General features: G+C 44.8%; 1 protein-coding gene across 1 annotated transcript in view; it reads left to right on the forward strand.

The window, feature by feature from the left end:
* Positions 1-1,807: 1,807 nt before the first annotated feature.
* Positions 1,808-20,295, forward strand: part of LOC124594136 (leucine-rich repeat-containing protein 15-like) — a 107,751-nt gene continuing 89,263 nt past the window's right edge. Inside the window, exons 1-2 of the mRNA XM_047132493.1 lie at positions 1,808-1,813; positions 16,505-16,861. Coding sequence (XP_046988449.1) covers positions 1,808-1,813; positions 16,505-16,861 — 363 coding nt within the window. The remainder of the gene's footprint in view (positions 1,814-16,504; positions 16,862-20,295) is intronic.

Consider the following 20,295-nt stretch of genomic DNA (forward strand, 5'->3'; position numbering starts at 1 on the left):
GAGAAAAAAATAACCGTTGGATATCGCAATGTGTTTTCAGCCACATCATAGGTTGTGCTATCAACTGTATCAACGCACCCTTTCATATGGTTGTAAAATAAGAATTTTACGTTTGTTCATGGGCCCATTTGTGTCGTCGATCATGCCGTCGAAGTGGAGACTTGATAACAAAATCACATTTTGCTTTTTACGGGGAATGTACGAAACCATCCTACTCTCTCTCTTGAAACCAAAAATGCAGGAATATTCGCTTTTTCTTGACACATTTATGTACTCAGTCAGATTTTGCCATATATTCTTCTTCAAGGAGGCAACGACTGAAAGTCTTTTATCTGTCAGTTATTTCATTAGGGGGAGATCGCCGAACCAGTTGTCACTGGTCAGATTACGGCCTGTGTTGATTACTGGCGTTATCTTCCTACGAACGACGTCAGAAGAATGATTACTGACACGACCCTACTCCTCCGGTTGCTTGCCAGCATACGTTTTCCTCTCGCAGTTGTAGCACATTTCTGTGTCAATAAGGGAAAGTATCTTCACGACATACTTACCTGGCTTAAACGGGATGTACTGACGAACGCAGCAATGACCACGGAAGCTTCCAGCTTTTCATCGGGAGGAACGTACTCTCCTAAAGAGTAACATTTCTTGCAGTCACCAACAAGTATTTCAAATATTTCTCTTCTTCAGCTCGCAACTCGTTGCCGTTAAATGGAATGCACCTCATCAAAAATTGTAAACAAGTCAACGACAAGGCGAGCCTAAATTACGCACCCCGACCTCGCTGTTATGCCACAACTCTTCCAAATTAGGCGCGACACGTGATAGACACCAGAAAGATATAACAAGCCAATAAAAGGCTTTATTTCTCCCAGGTTCGTTATACGAGCATTCCTAGGACGTGTGGGAGCTGGTCTCACTTTTTCAGTGTATTGATTCGTCCATTAACGAGTGAGTTCAGAAATGACCCGTCGAAAAGAATCCACCATGTCTGGCTTCACGTTTCACACCAGCAACATGAATAAGTAAATTATACTTCCCGTGTTTCTACTGTTCGGTTGATGACTTTCATTCCATTGGATCAAGCCAGTTCCTTGTTGTTGCTCATTCGTTTCGCCGTGTAGTATAAATTATCGTTGCATTCTTCATCGTCATCCATTTCTTCACAGCCTTGTTCAGATTCCAAATTTTCAACACGTTCTTCAATATCATCTTCAGTGCCAGTATCAGGAAGATCGTCAACGGCGTTGTCATCCTCCCAAGCCACCTCAAACAGAGCCCTGTGCAACCTGCCAACGTCTTGAGTGTTGTCAAGATTCGTCGTGAAGTCTTCATACTGCAATACTGGCTGTAAGAAATTGCATGAATGGTGACCCCGCTCCTACTAGGTACAGCCACGTTTTTATACCTGAAATTTATTCTACGATCGAATTAACTGCCCCCATAATCACAGATGACAGCACAGTTTGACGGAGAACGAAAATTTGGAAAAGACCTGTCTCTTTTCTGAAAGATTTCTTGTAGCCTTCAGCTACCATTCTCTTTATTCCTGTACGATTCTAGAATTTCGGCCTTACGCCATTTTCAAGTATCATGGAGCCTAACTCAGTTGGTAATTCATCTGTTCCCTCCTTTTTAATCCACACAGTTGGCTCCTGGTCCATGGCTTCAGTTCTACAATCTGGGGAATTTCACACACAAATTTCAGCAAAACCACTAGATTTCAGCTTATTAAAACCTTTTAATAAGCTGTAATATGTATCATTTCTGTTCCTAAGCAGTCCACTGTTTACCACACGAAGTCGAAATGACTGTATGTATTCTATGACCACAAAATTAAACATTTTTTATTATTATGCAGTTTAAAGAGATGGCAGAAAGTATGACAGAAGGCGTGTGAATCAATCCTTAAAAATTTACCAGGAAGGATGGCCCAATTTGTTCCGATGTATTCTATTACCAATAGACTAGATATTTTTTATTGTTATGCAATTTGAAGAAATGGCAGAAAATATGAAAGGAACCGTGTGACACAACCATTAACGTTTTGTAGGAAAGGATAGCCCAATTCGTACTGTATTTGTAGAAAACGAGATCTGCGTCGAACTAATTCCGAAAAATACCCTTAGAAGGGTCGGAGAAGTGCATTACAAGGTGAGCGCTAACAACAAATTGTAATGGTGGAATACAACAGGGTAACACCATAGACAGTAACAAACGTATTGCACTGAAATACAAACGTGTGGCATTTAATGTGTGGATTTTTCTCCGTGTTACATCGTCATTTCCATGACTTCCTACTTCACAGTATGGATATGTACATTTTGTTCCATAAGGGACTGCGATTTTATCCTGCTATACTCTTAGCACCGCCACATTAAACGAGTTACAACTTTTTTCTTCGTGGGAGCAGTCATTAAACAAGAGCAGGCCAGATAAGAAACGGAACAGAGTAACAAGACTAATGGTAAAACCAGTTTATTGTAAAATGTTGCACTGAAAATCCTTATGAAATTGAACGATGCCGAACGGAAGACAGATTTATTGAAAGAGTTCTGTGCATCCGCAAGGAAATCGACTACAGGTCAGATATATGTGCGGTTCTAGTTATTCCAGCGTCTGAAGTACTTACCAGGTAGTCACGTTAACAGACTTCGTACGAATTCGAATAAGCACTGCTGAAAACGGTATAGCCCATGTGAAATTGGAAAAAGAGACGCTCAGGGACGCAACTGAAAACTCTGCAAGAAAGGAGACGTAGTTCTCAAGAATTCCTCGTGTATAACTTCTGAGAGCCTGTATTCGAGGAGGATGGGCGACCTTTAAGCTGTCATCATAGCGTATCTCCCGCACGGGTCGTACAAATGAGAGAAGAGAGCGTGGGGCGTGTAAATCGGCATATAGGCAGTCATTTCTCGTTCGCCCCATACGGTAATAAAATAGGACAGAAAATCTATAATAACAGTATGATGAATGCTTCGGTATGGTCTGTGCAGCAGCATGCGCATTATTTACATACATGCAGATACAGAATAGTGAAGAATGTTAAAAGCTGAAGCGAACATTAAATACCTGATCAAATACGCGCGACTTCCTACAACGCCAAGTTATAAGGGGCAATCAGACATTTTCCATTCGAAGGCCGTACAGTGTAGAATCGGTATGCTAGTGAAGCAAAATCACCTTAGCTTTAGGCAAGCACCGCACCGACTCACCAGATTGAAGATACCCATTTGGTAAGAAACCCTGTCCCGTCGCGTAAAGATGCTGCGCATCCTCGTTACACAGGAGTCGCCGACTCTTCAGGGCCTTTATTAGGGAATTGAAACTATGATAATCGCTTGAGGAGAGATCAGGACCATAGGGCGGCTGTTCGCGTGTGCCCCACTTGAATTGGTGTAACTTATACGTTACGACATTTGCAATGAGGGAACGTGCGTCACCATGAAGCAGCAGCATCCATTCTCGCACACCGTTCTACAATTGTAGTTTTCATCAGACATGCTGCCCCATACACATTCTACGTTCTCTGATTGATGTCTACCGGTGTTTGTGCTTCGACAGACTAGAAAAATAATAACATATTGTTGATCCTCTTTCTACGTATTTGGTAATAACTACACCATAGCTCACGTTTCCGCATTTGCAACAAGCACGTCGGAAAAACTCGAACGCCCCAATAATTCACTGCCTATATGTTGGTGTTTTTATACCCACATCGGAGTCGCGCTACGTTGCATATTCGCTGCAGCAACGAAAACTTCTTGATCGCCCCTTATATAAACACGAAAGCAGAGAGCAGTCAATGGACACCTATGAAGAGCCAACCTGATTACTTATAAAGTAATGACAGTGGTCAAAATATATGGGAAGTCAGCTCGACAGCTGTGCGATCTGTGCGGCTGATTGCTAACTGATGGGGCTCGGGTTTGATTCCCGGCGTGGTTGGAGATTTTCTCCACTCGGGGACTGGGTCTTGTGATGTCCTTCCGTTAATGTCGTCATAACTGATACTATACTATTGATAGGGTTATATGGGCACGTCCCAAAAGCCAACAAATTAAAAAAAATCAGGGGAAGGGTTCTCCCATTTACTTACGTGCCGAATGTTGGAGCTAGAAACAGCGTGTGGTGCAAGTGTAGACACGGTATCTGAGCAGCTTCTTGCAGACAGCCATTCACTGAACGTCGAGAGGTAACTGACTTTCAGTGTGGAATGATAACTGGTCCAAGACGTGTGGTTTATTGCAAATCGGAGGTTATACAAGTGCAGAATCTTCGGCTGCGAGCAAGATGGGTCCTCCATCTTTTCCCAAGGAAGAACGGATACAGTATGCGTACCTACAATCGGATCGGACAGCAACTACACGCACACCCGCGTTCCGCAGGTGGCCTGCCTTTAGGCGTCGTCGACTTCCTGCACAAGCAAATGCAGACCAGCTACGACCACAACAATTATCTGGTAGCAAACTACCACAACAACAGCAATAATGTCGAAGCTTGTTATAGCCGGGAACCCAGGACACCACCTCTGTAGACGCAACTCTCGCACACAGGCGGCCTTCTAATCAACGACTGGAGGAGCAGCCAGTGCGGGACTATTTCATATGTCTGAAAATAGTCTGCGCTGTGTACCTCCGCCTGAGGAGTATTTTTCCAAGCGCTGATGACCTCGATGTTGAGCGCCCATAAGCCCCAGTATTTTTCCAATGAACAGCCGTTGATAAGCCATTCGTCGCCGGGAGGTACATCATACGATACCCCTGATTGTGGTTCCTCATTTACAGTGACTTGCGACTAGCACCGATCTTCACCGATGCTGGACGGACCTTACCATAACTGACACTGACTTGCAGACCCTAGGCTTCATGCCACGACTCACTGGTTTAGGATTTCATCATAAACCTTTCAGTGATGTTACTTGACAATTTCTTCCTGTGACTCACATCAAACGTGTGCAGTAACCTGTAGTGTTATTTATTTCTGTAATTGTTCTGGCCGAGCGGTTCTAGGCGCTTCAGTCTGGAATCGCGCTGCTGCTTCGGTCACAGGTTCGAATCCTGCCTCGGGCATGGATGTGTGTGATGTCCTTAGGTTAGTTAGGTTTAAGTAGTTCTAAGTTCTAGGGGACTTATGATCTCAGATCTTAAGTCCCATAGTGCTCAGAGCCATTTGAACAATTTTTGTAATTGTTCCTAGGTAAAAAAATATCATTTCAGTGCACTGCTATTTCATATGCATTTACCGAATTCCTGTAATAACAGCAAGAATTTTAGTTTCCGGGGTCAGCAGTGTCTTGGGAATAACTTCAGCATCGTACAGTGTTTCAAACCTCGTACACCGCCGCACAAGACGACAAGTGGTTGAGGACGAACGTCATTTTGCCGTAAATCCATACGATAGACTGTGAATCATACTGCAATCAGTTTGAATGGGGGGCAAGAGGAACCCATTTCTACCGGGACTATACGGAAACGAATGTACCGCGTTGGCTTCAGAAGTCAACAACCGATGTATCACGAAGCATCGAGTGTTATTGAGAGGAGATCTCAAACTGATTCCATATTTTTAGATTTATTCCGGTTTTTGACACAGTTCCTCACAAAGAGCGTCGAATCAAACTGCGTACTTGTGCAGTATCGTTACGGTAATGTAACTCAATTCGTGATTTCTTATCAGAAACGGTACAATTCGTAATAAGTGACGGAGAGTCAGAAATGATATGGGCTGTTCAACAACGAAGTTCCTAGTCAACGTAAACGAAGTAGGGGACAATCTGGGTAGACATCTTTGACTATTTTCAGATGATTCTGTCGTTTGTCGTCTAGTAAAGTCATCAGATGATCAAATTCAAATGGCTCTAAGCATTATGGGACTTAACATCTGAGGTTATCAGTCCCCTAGACTTGGAACTACCTAAACCTAACCAACCTAAGGGCATCACACACATCTATGCCCGAGGCAGGATTCGAACCTGCGACCGTAGCAGCAGCGCGGTTCCGGACTGAAGCGCCTAGAACCGCTTGGCCACTGCGGCCGGCTCAGAAGAACAAGTCCGAGTGCAAAACGATTTAGCTTAGTTATCTGTATGGTGAGAAAATTGTCGATTTCCGTTACTCCATAAATCAGCAAATTTAGAGATTGTAAGTAAACAACGAATCCAGGCACAAATACGTTTATTTAAATGCCACCGGTTTCGGGCTACCCCGCCGGTCTTCAGGTGGCTAATATTTCCATTTACATTGATATTTTAGTCAGCAGCATATCGTCTTTTCCTGCAATGCAGAAGAATATTTGGAAGAAGTTTATATATTACTTTATTGATAAAAACATGCTAATGAGCATGAATTTATTTATACGTAGCGTTTGGAAGTCACATGCAGTACAAATGTTTCAGTGGGTGGCGATTTGTTATATTTGTCTGCAGCATGTCGTTATCCACTGGAACATACGTAAGTGTATACATCTGTTTCACCTTACATCTAAATAAATGCAGGTACAATAGCAGGTTTTTATTAATGAAATAACACATAAAGTTACTCTAAATATTCTTGTGCAATGCAAAAGTAGACTTCGTGATGCTGTCCCAAATTGTAAATGGAAATGTTAACCACCTGAGGATGGGCATGGTAGCTTGAATCCGGCCACGGCATGTAAATAAAGCTTTTTAAAAGATTTGTGGCTTGTTGCCTTGTTCACCAACAATCATTAATGGCAGTGGAATTCACAAGATCCTACATGGAGAAAATAATTAAAAGGTTGTCGATTCAAGTAAATACATAGAATTACAGCTAACAGACAACTTAAATTGTAGCCATGTCATAGAAAATATTGCGGGGAAGGTGAATCAGAAACTGCGTTACATTCGCAAAACACTTAGAAGATGCAATATATCTACTGAAGAGACTGTCTACCGTTAGTTTGTCCGTCCTCATCTGGATTACTTCTATGCATTATGGAATCTTTCCTAGATAGGATTTAGCAAAAGACTTTGAAAAAGTTCGAAGAATGGTTGCTTTTTTTCTACTATTGAGAAATTGGAGAGAGTGTCATGTATATGATATGCGAGTTGGGGTGCAAATCATTAAAAACAGATGTTCTCCCGCTGCTGCGAAATTTTTCCAAGAAATTTCTGTCACCAGCTTTTCCCTCTTATTGTGATGATATTTTCTTGATTCCCCCTACATAAGTTGGTTCAAATGGCTCTGAGCACTATGGGACTTAACATCTGAGGTCATCAGTCCCCTAGAACTTAGAATTACTTAAACCTAACTAACCTAAGGATATCACACGCATCCATGCCCAAGGCAGGATTCGAACCTGCGACCGTAGCAGTCGCGCGTTTCCGGACTGCAGCGCCTAGAGCCGCGTAGCCTCCGCGGACGGCCCTACATAAGTAGAAATGACCATCGTAATAAGTAATAAAACTCACAAGTCGATCTGAAGAAAATTGTTCGTTTTTCCCATGCGATATTCGACAGTGGGCCGATAGAAATGTCTGCCAAACCCTTAGATTAATTGCAGAATAGTCATTTAGACGCCCAGTTCCTTCCTACTGTAACAGAGTGACAGGAAAGTGGAAGGTCTGGGTGATTAAATGGCCTATTTTTAATAACTCTTATCCAAACGAACAAGTCATAGCAAAATTTAATCATTTCTTGAGGCCACAACAGAAAAAAAGAGACGTCGATAATAATTAGGCCCAGTGCTCACCTAAGAAAAAATTTTAAAATTTGAATTTGAGTGAGACACAGCAGATACTATAACAATAATTACTGCTTGAATTTAGTAACTATGCGAAATCAATGTTCCGCACAGGCTGGCTGTTGCTTCTGTCCTCGATTAGAACGCCACCTGTCGGGTAGAGTAGCGCCTGAAGTGGTGGTGTCCTTTGTCCCCGGCTGTAACAAGATGCGATGTTATTACTGTTGCTGTGTTATTTCTTACTGCAATTGTTCCAGAATAAGAAAGTATGTACCGAATTCCCGGAAGTAACAGCAAGAATTCTGCACTTGCCTGATGTCGGCGGATAAATACGATATTGCAGTGCCCGTTTTATTCTGAATTACGATGCAAAGTTCCTTCGGACATGCAAGCATGTCCGGAAGAACAGACACTGCGGTCACTATAGCCGATATGAAATATATTAAATGCATTCGCAATTGCGAATATGGACAACCATCAGCTCTATAATGGAAAGCGGGAATTTCAGGTTAGAATCCCGGTTCGGCACAAATTTTCGTGACGTCATTCCATTATACAGCTGATGTTTGTCCATATTCGTAACTGCAAATACATTTAATGTGTTTCATAACGGCTGTAGATCCCGTATAATCCATGTCCGGAGAAACATTGCATTGTAAGTCGGAATCACACAGGCAATGCAGTATCGTATTTCAGTTCGACACCAACAAAAATTTCTGTCGCCGAATGCCTCGCTGTTACACAGTACGCAGTCTTCGCGCGCCCTCTACCGCCAATGTGGCAGTCGGCGCGACCGCTGCGAAATTCGAAATTAAGACAGCTGGCAGCCGCGGAGCGTTGTTGTGTCCATCGCGGCACATCTATTAATCATCGCAAGATCTGATGGGATATGCCATGTTCGATAGCCGGTAGAAGAAACGATACAGCTACCAAATAGAAAAAAATAATTCTTCTATTAAATTATGCCTGTACGATCGGAATAAGCGTAGTACTTTCGAGGGCAAATGCCATAACCCGATTTTCGAGAGACTTCGCTCAGTGGAAGATAAGTCAAAGTTATGGAACGAATGTCGTGCTTATCTTTAGATTACTCACATCTTTCTGAGAAAACAACGGTCAAAGTTTTCGAGGTACTTTATGTGCCTTTTAGCGAGTAAACAGTTCATCTAAGGTGGTGGCGCAGTGTCTAGGGCCTCTGCTTCACACTTCTGTGTCCCATTTTCGTAACCTGATTATTATTTTTATCCTTCATTTATCTACCCACGTCGGTAGAAAATTATTACGCGAATATTTTGCAGTCAATATGAAATATCGTTGTCTTTATTCGTCTCCCAATTGTATATCTTGTGACAGAATTTAAAAAAAAAGAAGAAAAAGGAGTACATGAGAAAATTGTGTGAAACTGTTTCCGCAGAAATTCCTGCAGTGTATATTGATTTACAATGAGTTACAAGGGCCAGAATTCACTAAAGTGGTTCGTTATGAGTTGTTGTTGTTGTTGTGGTCTTCAGTCCTGAGACTGGTTTGATGCAGCTCTCCATGCTACTCTATCCTGTGCAAGCTTCTTCACCTCCCAGTACCTACTGCAACCTACATCCTTCTGAATCTGCTTAGTGTATTCATCTCTTGGTCTCCCTATACGATTTTTACCCTCCACGCTGTCCTCCAATGCTAAATTTGTGATCCCTTGATGCCTCAAAACATGTCCTACCGACCGATCCCTTCTTCTAGTGAAGTTGTGCCACAAACTTCTCTTCTCCCCAATCCTATTCAATACCTCCTCATTAGTTACGTGATCTACCCACCTTATCTTCAGCATTCTTCTATAGCACCACATTTCAAAAGCTTCTATTCTCTTCTTGTCCATACTAGTTATCGTCCATGTTTCACTTCCATACATGGCTACACTCCATACAAATACTTTCAGAAACGACTTCCTGACACTTAAATCTATACTCGATGTTAACAAATTTCTCTTCTTCAGAAACGATTTCCTTGCCATTGCCAGTCTACATTTTATATCCTCTCTACTACGACCATCATCAGTTATTTTACTCCCTAAATAGCAAAACTCCTTTACTACTTTTAGTGCCTCGTTTCCTAATCTAATTCCCTCAGCATCACCTGATTTAATTGGACTACATTCCATTAGCCTCGTTTTTCTTTTGTTGATGTTCATCTTATATCCTCCTTTCAAGACACTGTCCATTCCGTTAAACTGCTCTTCCAAGTCCTTTGCTGTCTCTGACAGAATTACAATGTCATCGGCGAACCTCAAAGTTTTTACTTCTTCTCCATGAATTTTAATACCTACTCCGAATTTTTCTTTTGTTTCCTTTACTGCTTGCTCAATATACAGGTTGAATAACATCGGGGAGAGGCTACAACCCTGTCTCACTCCCTTCCCAATCACTGCTTCCCTTTCATGTCCCTCGACTCTTATAACTGCCATCTGGTTTCTGTACAAATTGTAAATAGCCTTTCCCTCCCTGTATTTTACCCCTGCCATGAGTAGTTTGCGCGAAATTATTGCTAACGCATGAAATCTTCACCAGTGGCAAGGACGATTCTTTCCCGAGTGAGATTCATACGAAGCAATGTCACTGTGGCAAGCCTGTCTTCACGCCATGCTCTCGGTGTTCGGAATTTCTGTGTTTCCAATGTCTGTACGATCGGTATCATAGAAGAGCAAGCACCAAATCTTTCTGGAGACTAAACGTAAGAATAAAATATAAGGATTGAAATAAGAATGAAGTATAAGAAGATGAGACCTTAAAAGTATTGTATCCTCTGGAAATACCATACACACATACGTAATATAATAAACGTATTGTACTTGAGAAACCCATTAGCAACTTTGCAGTCTACATAGCGCGCTTGTATCCTCTAATTTGATGAGAAATTCGTGTAGTAATCTTCTACGGATACGCGTAGATAAATGAAAAATAAATAAATAAATAAATAAAATAAAAACGGTAATACGGTTTCGACCACGAAGAGCAAAGGTGATAGGCTGCATCACTAGCCAATGAACCACAATTTCGGCTGGGATTATTGCGCGCTGTAAGTGATGTAAATTACGTCGACAACTTTGATTCTCGTTTTCTCACAAGCGGTCGCGTGTCTGCGGATAAGCTGAGGTACGTGTTCGCTTATTTTGAGTCACCTTCCAGCGAGAGAAATTTCTGGGAAATCGGGTTATGGCACTTGCCGTGTTCACCTCGTTAGCTGAACAAGGCGACGACAACACAACAGAAATCGGTGAAAGAGGGGAATCGAGAATATGAGTTTCAATAAAAATCTCTCTGGGCATATGTAGTCGCTTATGAAATGCCTCACCAATTTGTCTACCTAAGGTCCGGCTGGTCGGAAGTACTGACGGAAGTGGATTAACGCTTTCCCGCGAGTGACTCTGAGCAGAGCGCGAGCTGTCAGGCGAACACTGTGCTCGTAGCCGGCCTCCTGCCGGAACACACACAGGCCGTGACGTGGCGTGGCTCAGCTGAACATCCGTCGCTAGTTTGACAGCCGCCGCGGCTCCCGTCTGGATACGACGTGACACGACAGCGCGGCACTGGACAGGACAGAACAACAGGAGACGCGGCCACCACTGAGCAAGCAGACAGGCAGCAAGCAGCCACTGCTCTGACACGCTCCGGCGCAGCACAATCCGGGCCATACACACACACACACACACACACACACACACACACACACACACACACACACACACGAACGCAAGCACGTCACCGCAGCCGGGGACACGCACCGCCGGGTCCTTTGAGCCAGAATGCTCCATCGTGCAACATTAACGCAGCTTTAGCAGTCGCCCCGACAGCCATACTGCACTGGCAATTACGGCCGATAGTTGGCCATTCACGGCTCCTATAGCGAGTGCGTTTATACCGCGACAATTACTTCCCATTTAACGCAATTTAGTTGGAACCCGAGACAGTAAAAGAAGGAACTCAGCGAACTTGTTCCACTCAGAACGGCAGGCGGTTTGCAACACCAGGAACAGCTTAACATATGCAGCGTCAGTGTAGGTAGTGGGACTGTCAGTTATCAGTGCTGGATGACGACTCATAATTCGATTTACATATTTACAACAGGGCTGAGAAACAACGACAGCCGAGAAAGCATTTAAAAATTCACGCGATATTTTAATCCGGAGATCAACCTATAGCTATGGAGACATAATTATTACCCTTACGCAGTTTTTATGAACCGAGGCATTCATTTTTTTAAATTTATCTACAACGTGTCATTAATTTCTATCGGTTTGTATTGCTGAATCCGACAGCCTCCACAAATCTTACGTAGGTTAAAATTATTTCATCCCGTAAGTTGATTAATATTTCAGTAACTTTGTTTACTATTTCGTAGCACCTAGCTAGATTCTTCCTTTTGTATATTTTCAGGTGACGCCTATAAACCTCCAACGTATTCATAATAGAACCACACACTCACCACTATACACACAGCATCACCATTTAAAATAAGTTGTAAGAGCACTTACAAATCCCATAAATACGAGTCCTTTTTTTGAATAGAGTAAATCTTGTTATGCATATACATGTGACGAACACGGAACTAGAAAGAAACAGACGAGTAGATCTTGTAAGTCAACATAGCTATATCAGATAGAGAGCACACTAAATTCACGTGAACGTAAAGACAATGCCATATGACAATCACTAGCCCAAAGCAGTATTGAAAAAGGTATTTTTCACGACGTGGCTTATAGGTTCATGATTTCTGTACACAGTCATATAGTTCGAAGATAAGGGCATTTCAGCCTGTCTTTACACACTATCGATTAAATTTAAACTGTAGAACGTACATTATTATGAACGAATTATTTCTAAAAACTGGGCTAAGTTAATAAATGCCGTTTTTGTCGTGGCCCACACTACATGGGAGTATATCACAGGCGATTTTCGAATGATGAATGGCGTAATGAAGTTGTTTTTTTTAGCAGTTATTTAATAGTCATTAGTGGTTTTACTGCCGTCTTTCTGAGGGTTCAACTACAGTGAATAAAATTGAGAAGGTCTCCAGTGTCGTGAAGTATAGGTCCTACCGTAATGTTAAAAGTTTTTTAGTCTAATTCCATAAAAGGAATGAAATTATAATGAAAACCAGACCCTTAGCTGCTTACAGGCGTTGATGAATATCAACGGGGACAGTTGAAAATGTGCGCCCAGAACATGTCCGAAAGAGCAGATACAATCTTCATATAGATAAGGCTTACCGGCCAATGATCTTCTTCAGTGCGGATGCACTCACATTGCCCGAACTCTTACGGGAACCGGTAGATTGACTACCGCGGTTTATGAGTATGGTGAGCAGGGGCACTACAAATGTAGTATGTGGACAGAAAGTTGGAAAGTGCGGGTCTCACTTGCAGTGTGTCAAAGATAAGTCCCTGCAGTCGAAGTATTCTCTGTGTTCTTGGTGGCTCAGTCGTATAGAGCGTCTGCTATGCAAGTAGGAGATCCTGGGTTCGAGTCCCAGTGTGGGCACACATTTTTCAACTGTTCCCGTTGATATTTAACAATGCCCGTAAGCAGCTAAAGGTCTAGATTTCATTATGATATCATTCTTCGAGAGCTGTAAGATTACAAGTCGTATCTGTACAGATACCAGCATCATATAAAAGGAATGAGTTTACCAACAAAATACCAAGTGCTGAATAAGGAGATTAACATTTTCTTTCTTTTCGGTAAAATCGTAGTCTCACATGTGATACTGTCTTCATACACTACAAGTATCTTTTCTTTCGCATCCGAAGTAAGCCTGAGTCCTGGGTTGACGCTGCCAGCAATTCCAGAAGAACTTTTTCCAAGGCAGGGCCCAAAGATGCAATTTCTCCCACATTTCTTCAGCGACACTAACAATCATTACTTCACATGCATGGAAACTCCGAACAGTTCCATCCTGCTATCCAGACCAGTTACTAAGCAACAAAGATAATGATATCTTTTGAATATCGTCTAATTTGGGATTCTGATTGATTAATCATACCCAGCATCATCAATGAAGAGCTCCATTCTGCATCTGTTCGATTGTCCTGGTAACTGATTGTCTTTTCTGACCACACAGGCATTAGCGTCCTCTCTACGTAGGCGTCGTAACAACCGGAGTACCAGCGTAGTCGGGCCATTAACTAGAAAGCCCCCGCTATTTTTCGGGGACCACAGCAGTTCTAAATGAGATTAGCATAACCCTGTCTGCCAATTTTCGAATGCGAGTCTTAGCTATTGATAGAGCTTTCGTGTTGCAGATGGCAATTCCTCATCTTTGTAAGTTATGTGGAGTGCGAATGTACTACCTTAAAGTTCACTGAGATCAACCATAACATGGGGTGAAAGGATTCTTAAAACTCTAGAGGAAACACATAGAAATATCACTTATCCAAGATGGATTTCTTTCTGATATTATTTCGTTAGTCACAGAGAATAACGCCTTAAAGAGGTAGAAAAAAACAGTGAACCGATTCCAAACCAAAGATTTATGTAGCCTTTGAGCTGTTCTTTGATATTTATAAAAATATCTTCCTCAGAAGGAGTGGTCCTTGTTACATCACATGGTTGTAAATTACATTAGCTGAAGCCGAGCTGCTCTTGTCATACATAAAACCAGGAGCATCACAAGCCATGACTTAAGACAGCAGCCAATTACACTCAGCATAAGTCAGAACCAATGCACAACCGTATTTTCCCACTGGTAAAGGATCTTGTCTACATAAAATTATAACATGAGTCCAAAGAACAAAATATTTGCATAACATAAGTATTCACCATGCCACAGACAAAGGCCTTTGTGACTACTCAGGGATCTGGTCCTGCATCTGTAGCTGGGCAGGCCTTTTAGGATAACCGCTGCCCACTCTGAAATGGGGAATCCCTAGAAAAGGTGTAATAAATATCGATAGCCATACTGGTACCTGGCTGGGAATCTGCACCCAGATGGTCACTTCTAATTTGTGAATGAAAACCAAGAAAGAACTATGTGACTATGACTACTGGAATACGGAATGTCAGAACTCTTCTGGACCTAAATGGTAATAGACCAAAAAGAAAAACAGCTCTCATCTAGCTAGATTAGGTATAGATGCGGCTGCCTGATGTGAAACCAGACTATAAGGCGAATGATACACCGGTGAGGGACGTCAGGATATATCAACCTCTCGAAAGGAGGTGGTGAAAGAGAACCACGCACCCGTCACGTAGGATATGGATTTAACACAAAATAGTGAAATAACATCGTTTAGCCCTATTACTGTCAATGAAAGAATTATGACTCCCCGAATTCCCCTCGCTGGAGATAGCTTTGTCACCGTCGTCTCTGCCTACGCTTATACTATAAGCTGTGAGGAGGATACAGAGAATCAGTTCTACCATCAACTCAGCAAAGTCCTCGTCAAGAGAAACCCTTATTACTGGTCGACTTCAGTGCTACAGTTGGAAGAGTATCAAAAAAATGGTTCAAATGGCTCTGAGCACTATGGGACTTAACTTCTGTGGTTATCAGTCCCCTAGAACTTAGAACTACTTAAACCTAACTAACCTAAGGACAGCACACACATCCATGCCCGAAGCAGGATTCGAACCTGCGACCGTAGCAGTCGCGCGGTTCCGGACTGAGCGCCTTAACCGCGAGACCACCGCGGCCGGCGGAAGAGTATCATCATGGGCGATCAAGGTGTGGGAAACTGCAATGCAAATGGGCTGCTATTTCTAGGTCTCCTTGCTGAGCACCAGCTTTTTATCACCAAACCGCAGTTCCGCTTACCTAATCGTTATACGACCACGTAGACACATCCACGCTCTAGCTCTTATTGACTATGCCAAAAAGTCAGTGTAAATTTGAAAACTGAATAAACCACGGAATAATGTAGATAAAGAGGCACAAATTGACAGACTTGCTTGGAATGACATAGGGTTTTTATTAAAACCAAAGAAATACAAAAGTTCAAAAATGTCCGACAGATGGCGCTTCATCTGAGCAGAATAACAATAATTAGCGTAACAAAGTAATACAAAGGAAAGATGATGTTCTTTACAGTAAATGCTCAATATGTCCACCATCATTCCTCAACAATAGCTGTAGCCGAGGAATAATGTTGGGAAGAGCACTGTAAAGCATGTCCGGAGTTATGGTGAGGCATTGGTGTCGGATGTTGTCTTTCAGCATCCCTAGAGATGTCGGTCGATCACGATACACTTGCGAGTTCAGGTAACCCCATAGTCAATAATCGCACTGACTGAGGTCTGGGAACCTGGGATTCCAAGCATGACGAAAGTGGCGGCTGAGGACACGATCATCACCAAACGACGCGCGGAAGAGATCTTTCACGCGTCTAGCAATATGGGGTGGAGCGCCATTCTGCATAAACATCGTACGTTCCAGCAGGTGTTTATCAGCCAGGCTGGGGATGATGCGATTCTGTAATATATCGGCGTACCTCTTACCCGTCACGGTAACAGTTACTGGCGTTTTGCTGTCCAGCGCCATCTGTCGGACATTTTGTGCAGTTTTTTTTGTTTTTGTTCTAATCAAACCTCATGTCATTCCAAGTATGTGTGTCAGTTTCTACCTATCTATCTACATTATTCCGTGGTTTATTAAGTTTTCAAACTTATACAGACTTTTTGATCACCCTGTACAATACTGACTGTACGAGATTAGCGCAAACCGCGAATTGGTACCGTACACAGTCGTAAATAATACGAGTGTCTAGTAATGAAGCGTTGAGATGTGTGTTTATTTTGCGGCGGTTCGGCGTGTGTTGCAGATGCAGCTGCTGGCTGCGTGGGTGTTGTGGTGCGCGGCCGTGGCGGCGGCGCCGGCGCCGGCGGCGGGCCGCGGCGCGTGGTCTGTGTGCCCCGAGGCGTGCGAGTGCTCGCTGGACGCGCGCGGCCGCCGCGAGGTGTCGTGCCTGCGGGGCGGCATGGACGGGCCGGTGCCTACCGCCGACATGGACCCGCCGCGCGTCGAGGTGCTGCGCATCTCGGCGCCGCCGAACCAGCCCAACACGCTTACCATCGGGCCCATCTTCCAGCACTTCCAGCGCCTCGAGGAGCTGCACATCACGCGCTCCCGCGTGCCCGCCATCGGCAAGCACTCCTTCTGGGGAGTGCCCTCTCTCAGGGTGAGTTGAGTCGAGCTGTCTTAATTCCACAAATTGTAGATTGTTAGTTTTCGTAGCTCCACGTCGGTAAAATTCGAGTAGTAACCCTCTTCCCTCATCAAGCATTTTAATATTTGGAAGCCACAACGGCAGGGTGAATAGTTAACGATCAATTTGGAAATAGATTCTTCAGTTTCTCCCGGCGTATTTGCTGCTCGAACAGTCCACGGGTATACTGTCGGTTGCTTGAATGATACCCATGCTTCTTTCACATTTGAGGTCATTGTGGATTCAAAGTTAACATCAAACATCGATTTTCTAATGTCAGGTTGGACAAAGATGCCTTCTATTAGTTTATCTTCTGAAAGGTGTGGAAACGTTTGGGACAGATACCTGAAACATGGTCAGTCTTTAGGCAAAGCCTTTACAAACTGTTTCATTAGGCCTAACTTTATGTGTAGAGATGGTAGGAATAAGTTTTTTGGATCTACAAGGTTTTTGCGTACAATGCTCTTCTCACCAGGTGGCTCGGGCACAATATTTCGGCGATCAGACATGTCGCCATCGTCAGGTGCGCTGACGAACTGAGCTGCTGAGGGCGGGCGGCCGATTTAAATACCCTCCCCGCCGTGGGCCGCTAACTAGGCCGCCCGCAACCGCGCGCCGGCGGTCGCGAAGACGTGGGCGCGCGGGCGCGGACGCCGAAGAGAGCGGCCCGCGGGGGGAGGGGATTTAAATCGGCCTCCCGCCCTCAGCAGCTCAGTTCGTCAGCGCACCTGACGATGGCAACATGTCTGATCGCCGAAAATTGTGCCCGTTGGACACTATGAACAGACAGTTTACCCGTGGACTGTTCGAGCAAATTTGGAAATAAGTTACTCGAAGCGAGATCGGCCAACCGGAACCATTTGCAGTATAACAAACGTCTGCGTTACGCCCCTGTGTTTTTAATCAAATACGGAAGTTAGATAATTGATTGATATATCTCTCGTGACTTGATATGGCTACAAGACTGGTCGTGTGTTTATTCAAACAACTCACAGAAACGCAGCCGGAAGAGGTAACACACTTATATATATATGCACACACACACACACACACACACACACACACGCACACACACACACACACACACAAGCGCGCGCGCGCGCAAGAATGAACGCCCATAACCAGTGCCATCAGACAACCAAGTTTCATTAATGCCAAAAGTTATCGACAGTGGGTATTACCAACGGCGAGCAAGTAGCATTAACTCTGTGACTCTTGAAGTTTTCCCGACGTATCAAATATTCCAAAACATTTCAGGATTGCAGCCGGATCTCATCGACTTCTTTCCACGGTATTTTGGCTGACAACCTTACAGCCATCTTCAGGCGAGTGTTTGACACTGGAGATTACTACTGCAAGTCGCTCTCTTTATACGTAAAAGTGTCGCAAGACGCGCATGCGCAAGTTACCGTAGCATGCGCGCCACCTGTCGATTCCAAGGCCCTCTACAATGTTACTGGATCTATGGATGCAGATGGATTTCTTTAATATCAACCAAAAGAAAACTTTTTATGGCTTCTGACATGTCCAGCGACAAGTAATTTTAATATTGAAATTTTGCATTTTATTGTTTTGGACACGTTTGCGTGCATGTTTAACTTGTTTCACGCAATCGTTTGCGCTCCATAGATGCAGTAATATTGTAGAGGGCCTTGGAATCGACAGGTGGCGCGCATGCTATGGTAACTTGCGCATGCGCGTCTTGCGGCACTTTTACGTATAAATAGAGCGACTTGCAGTAGCAATCTTTCCACGCTGGAGGTGCAGGCGGTCCGCCGCATTTTCAACTCGGCCGGCCCCACCCGCCTTATGCGGGTTTTCTCCGAGGACGCCCCTTCCATTGATCGTCTCCTGAAGGAGGATGCCCTCCTCTTCAACCAGCGTTACAGGGTCGACCCCTCCCGTTCCCCTCCTCAATCCCTGCGCTGCCAGAGGTGTCTGCACTATAACACGCACCCCACAGCTACGTGCCGCGAGGCCCCAACCTGCCCACATTGTAGGCAAGCGCACTTCCTCAGGCAGTGCCCTAACCTCCAATCCCCTCCTTCCTGTAATACCTGCAATCTTCCCCATCCCACCTACTCCCTAAAGTGTAAAGCCCGACCCACTCCGACCACTCCTGAATTCACCGTCCCTGTCCATCCTCTGGACGCCCCCACCTCTCCTGGAAATTCCCTTCGTCCCCCCCCCCCCCCACCGCTGAGGACATCATCCGGTTCCTCACCATCATCCTCCAGAATGTCCATCCCTTTCAGCGCCCCCACACCCTCCAACAGGTATCCCTCGCCGCCCGTTCCATTTTCCACCTCAAAACGTACGCCACCTACTCCAACAACCAGGCCCATTTCACCTTCTCCCGGCTTGACACCCTCGTCTAAATCCCTGTCATGGCGCGACAGCAACGTATCCTTTTCAACAACATCTGCTCCCTACCCGCCAACAAGAACCTCTACCTGCACACCCTTGCCACCCACCGCGTGGATGCCTTCCTCCTTAATGAAACCATCCTCCAACCCCACCACACCATCCACACTTCGCCCTATCTCCTCCACTGCTCCGATAATCCCCTCCCAAATGCGCGTGGCGGAGTTGCCATTGGTCACCACCGCCAGATCCCCGTTCGGCTCCAACCTCTCCTTCCCGACCCCACCGAACACCGATCCTTAGTCTCATCTTCCCCGGCCTTACCGTTACCTGCGCCACCATATATGTCCGCCCCAACGCTCCTATTCCCTTCGACTTCCTCTCCCACGTCGACCGTACCTTCTCCTCCTATGTGATCGCCACCGACCTCAACATCCATAGTCGTTCCGCTGCCCAGTTACGGCGGTGGCATCGGTTCCTCTCCACCCTTCAGGGCGACCTCGTCCCCATCCCCCAGCACACCCGTCCTGAATCCAACTCCACTCCCGATGTTACTCTCTCCTCCCTCAACCTCCTTGGTCACACCACGGTGGATGTCCTGGAGCCTATTGGTAGTGACCATCTCCCTGTCCTCCTCACCATTTGAGACGGACGTCGCCCCTGACCCAACCCTCGTAATGACCCTCCCCCTAAGTACGTCCATGACTATTCCCGTGCCGACTGGAATGCCTACTGGGATACCCTCTCCACCCAGGTCGATAGCCACCCTTTCACCTACCACCACCCCGATGATGTCACCCATGCTGCCTCCTTTCTCCAGCAGACCTTGTCTGAGGCCGTGGAGACCCATGTCCCTACTGCCATCCACCCCCACCGTCCTACCTTACCCCCACAGGCTGTCCACCTCCTCCGTGAATCCCGCCGTCTCTACCGTGCCTTCCTCCACACGCATGACCCGGACACACTACGACGCCACCGGCAACTCCAGCGACACATTCGTAATTTGCTCGCGGCTAAGAAACGCCGGGAATAGCGACAGACAT

Source organism: Schistocerca americana, chromosome 2, assembly GCF_021461395.2.
Source record: "Schistocerca americana isolate TAMUIC-IGC-003095 chromosome 2, iqSchAmer2.1, whole genome shotgun sequence".
Taxonomy (NCBI): domain Eukaryota; kingdom Metazoa; phylum Arthropoda; class Insecta; order Orthoptera; family Acrididae; genus Schistocerca; species Schistocerca americana.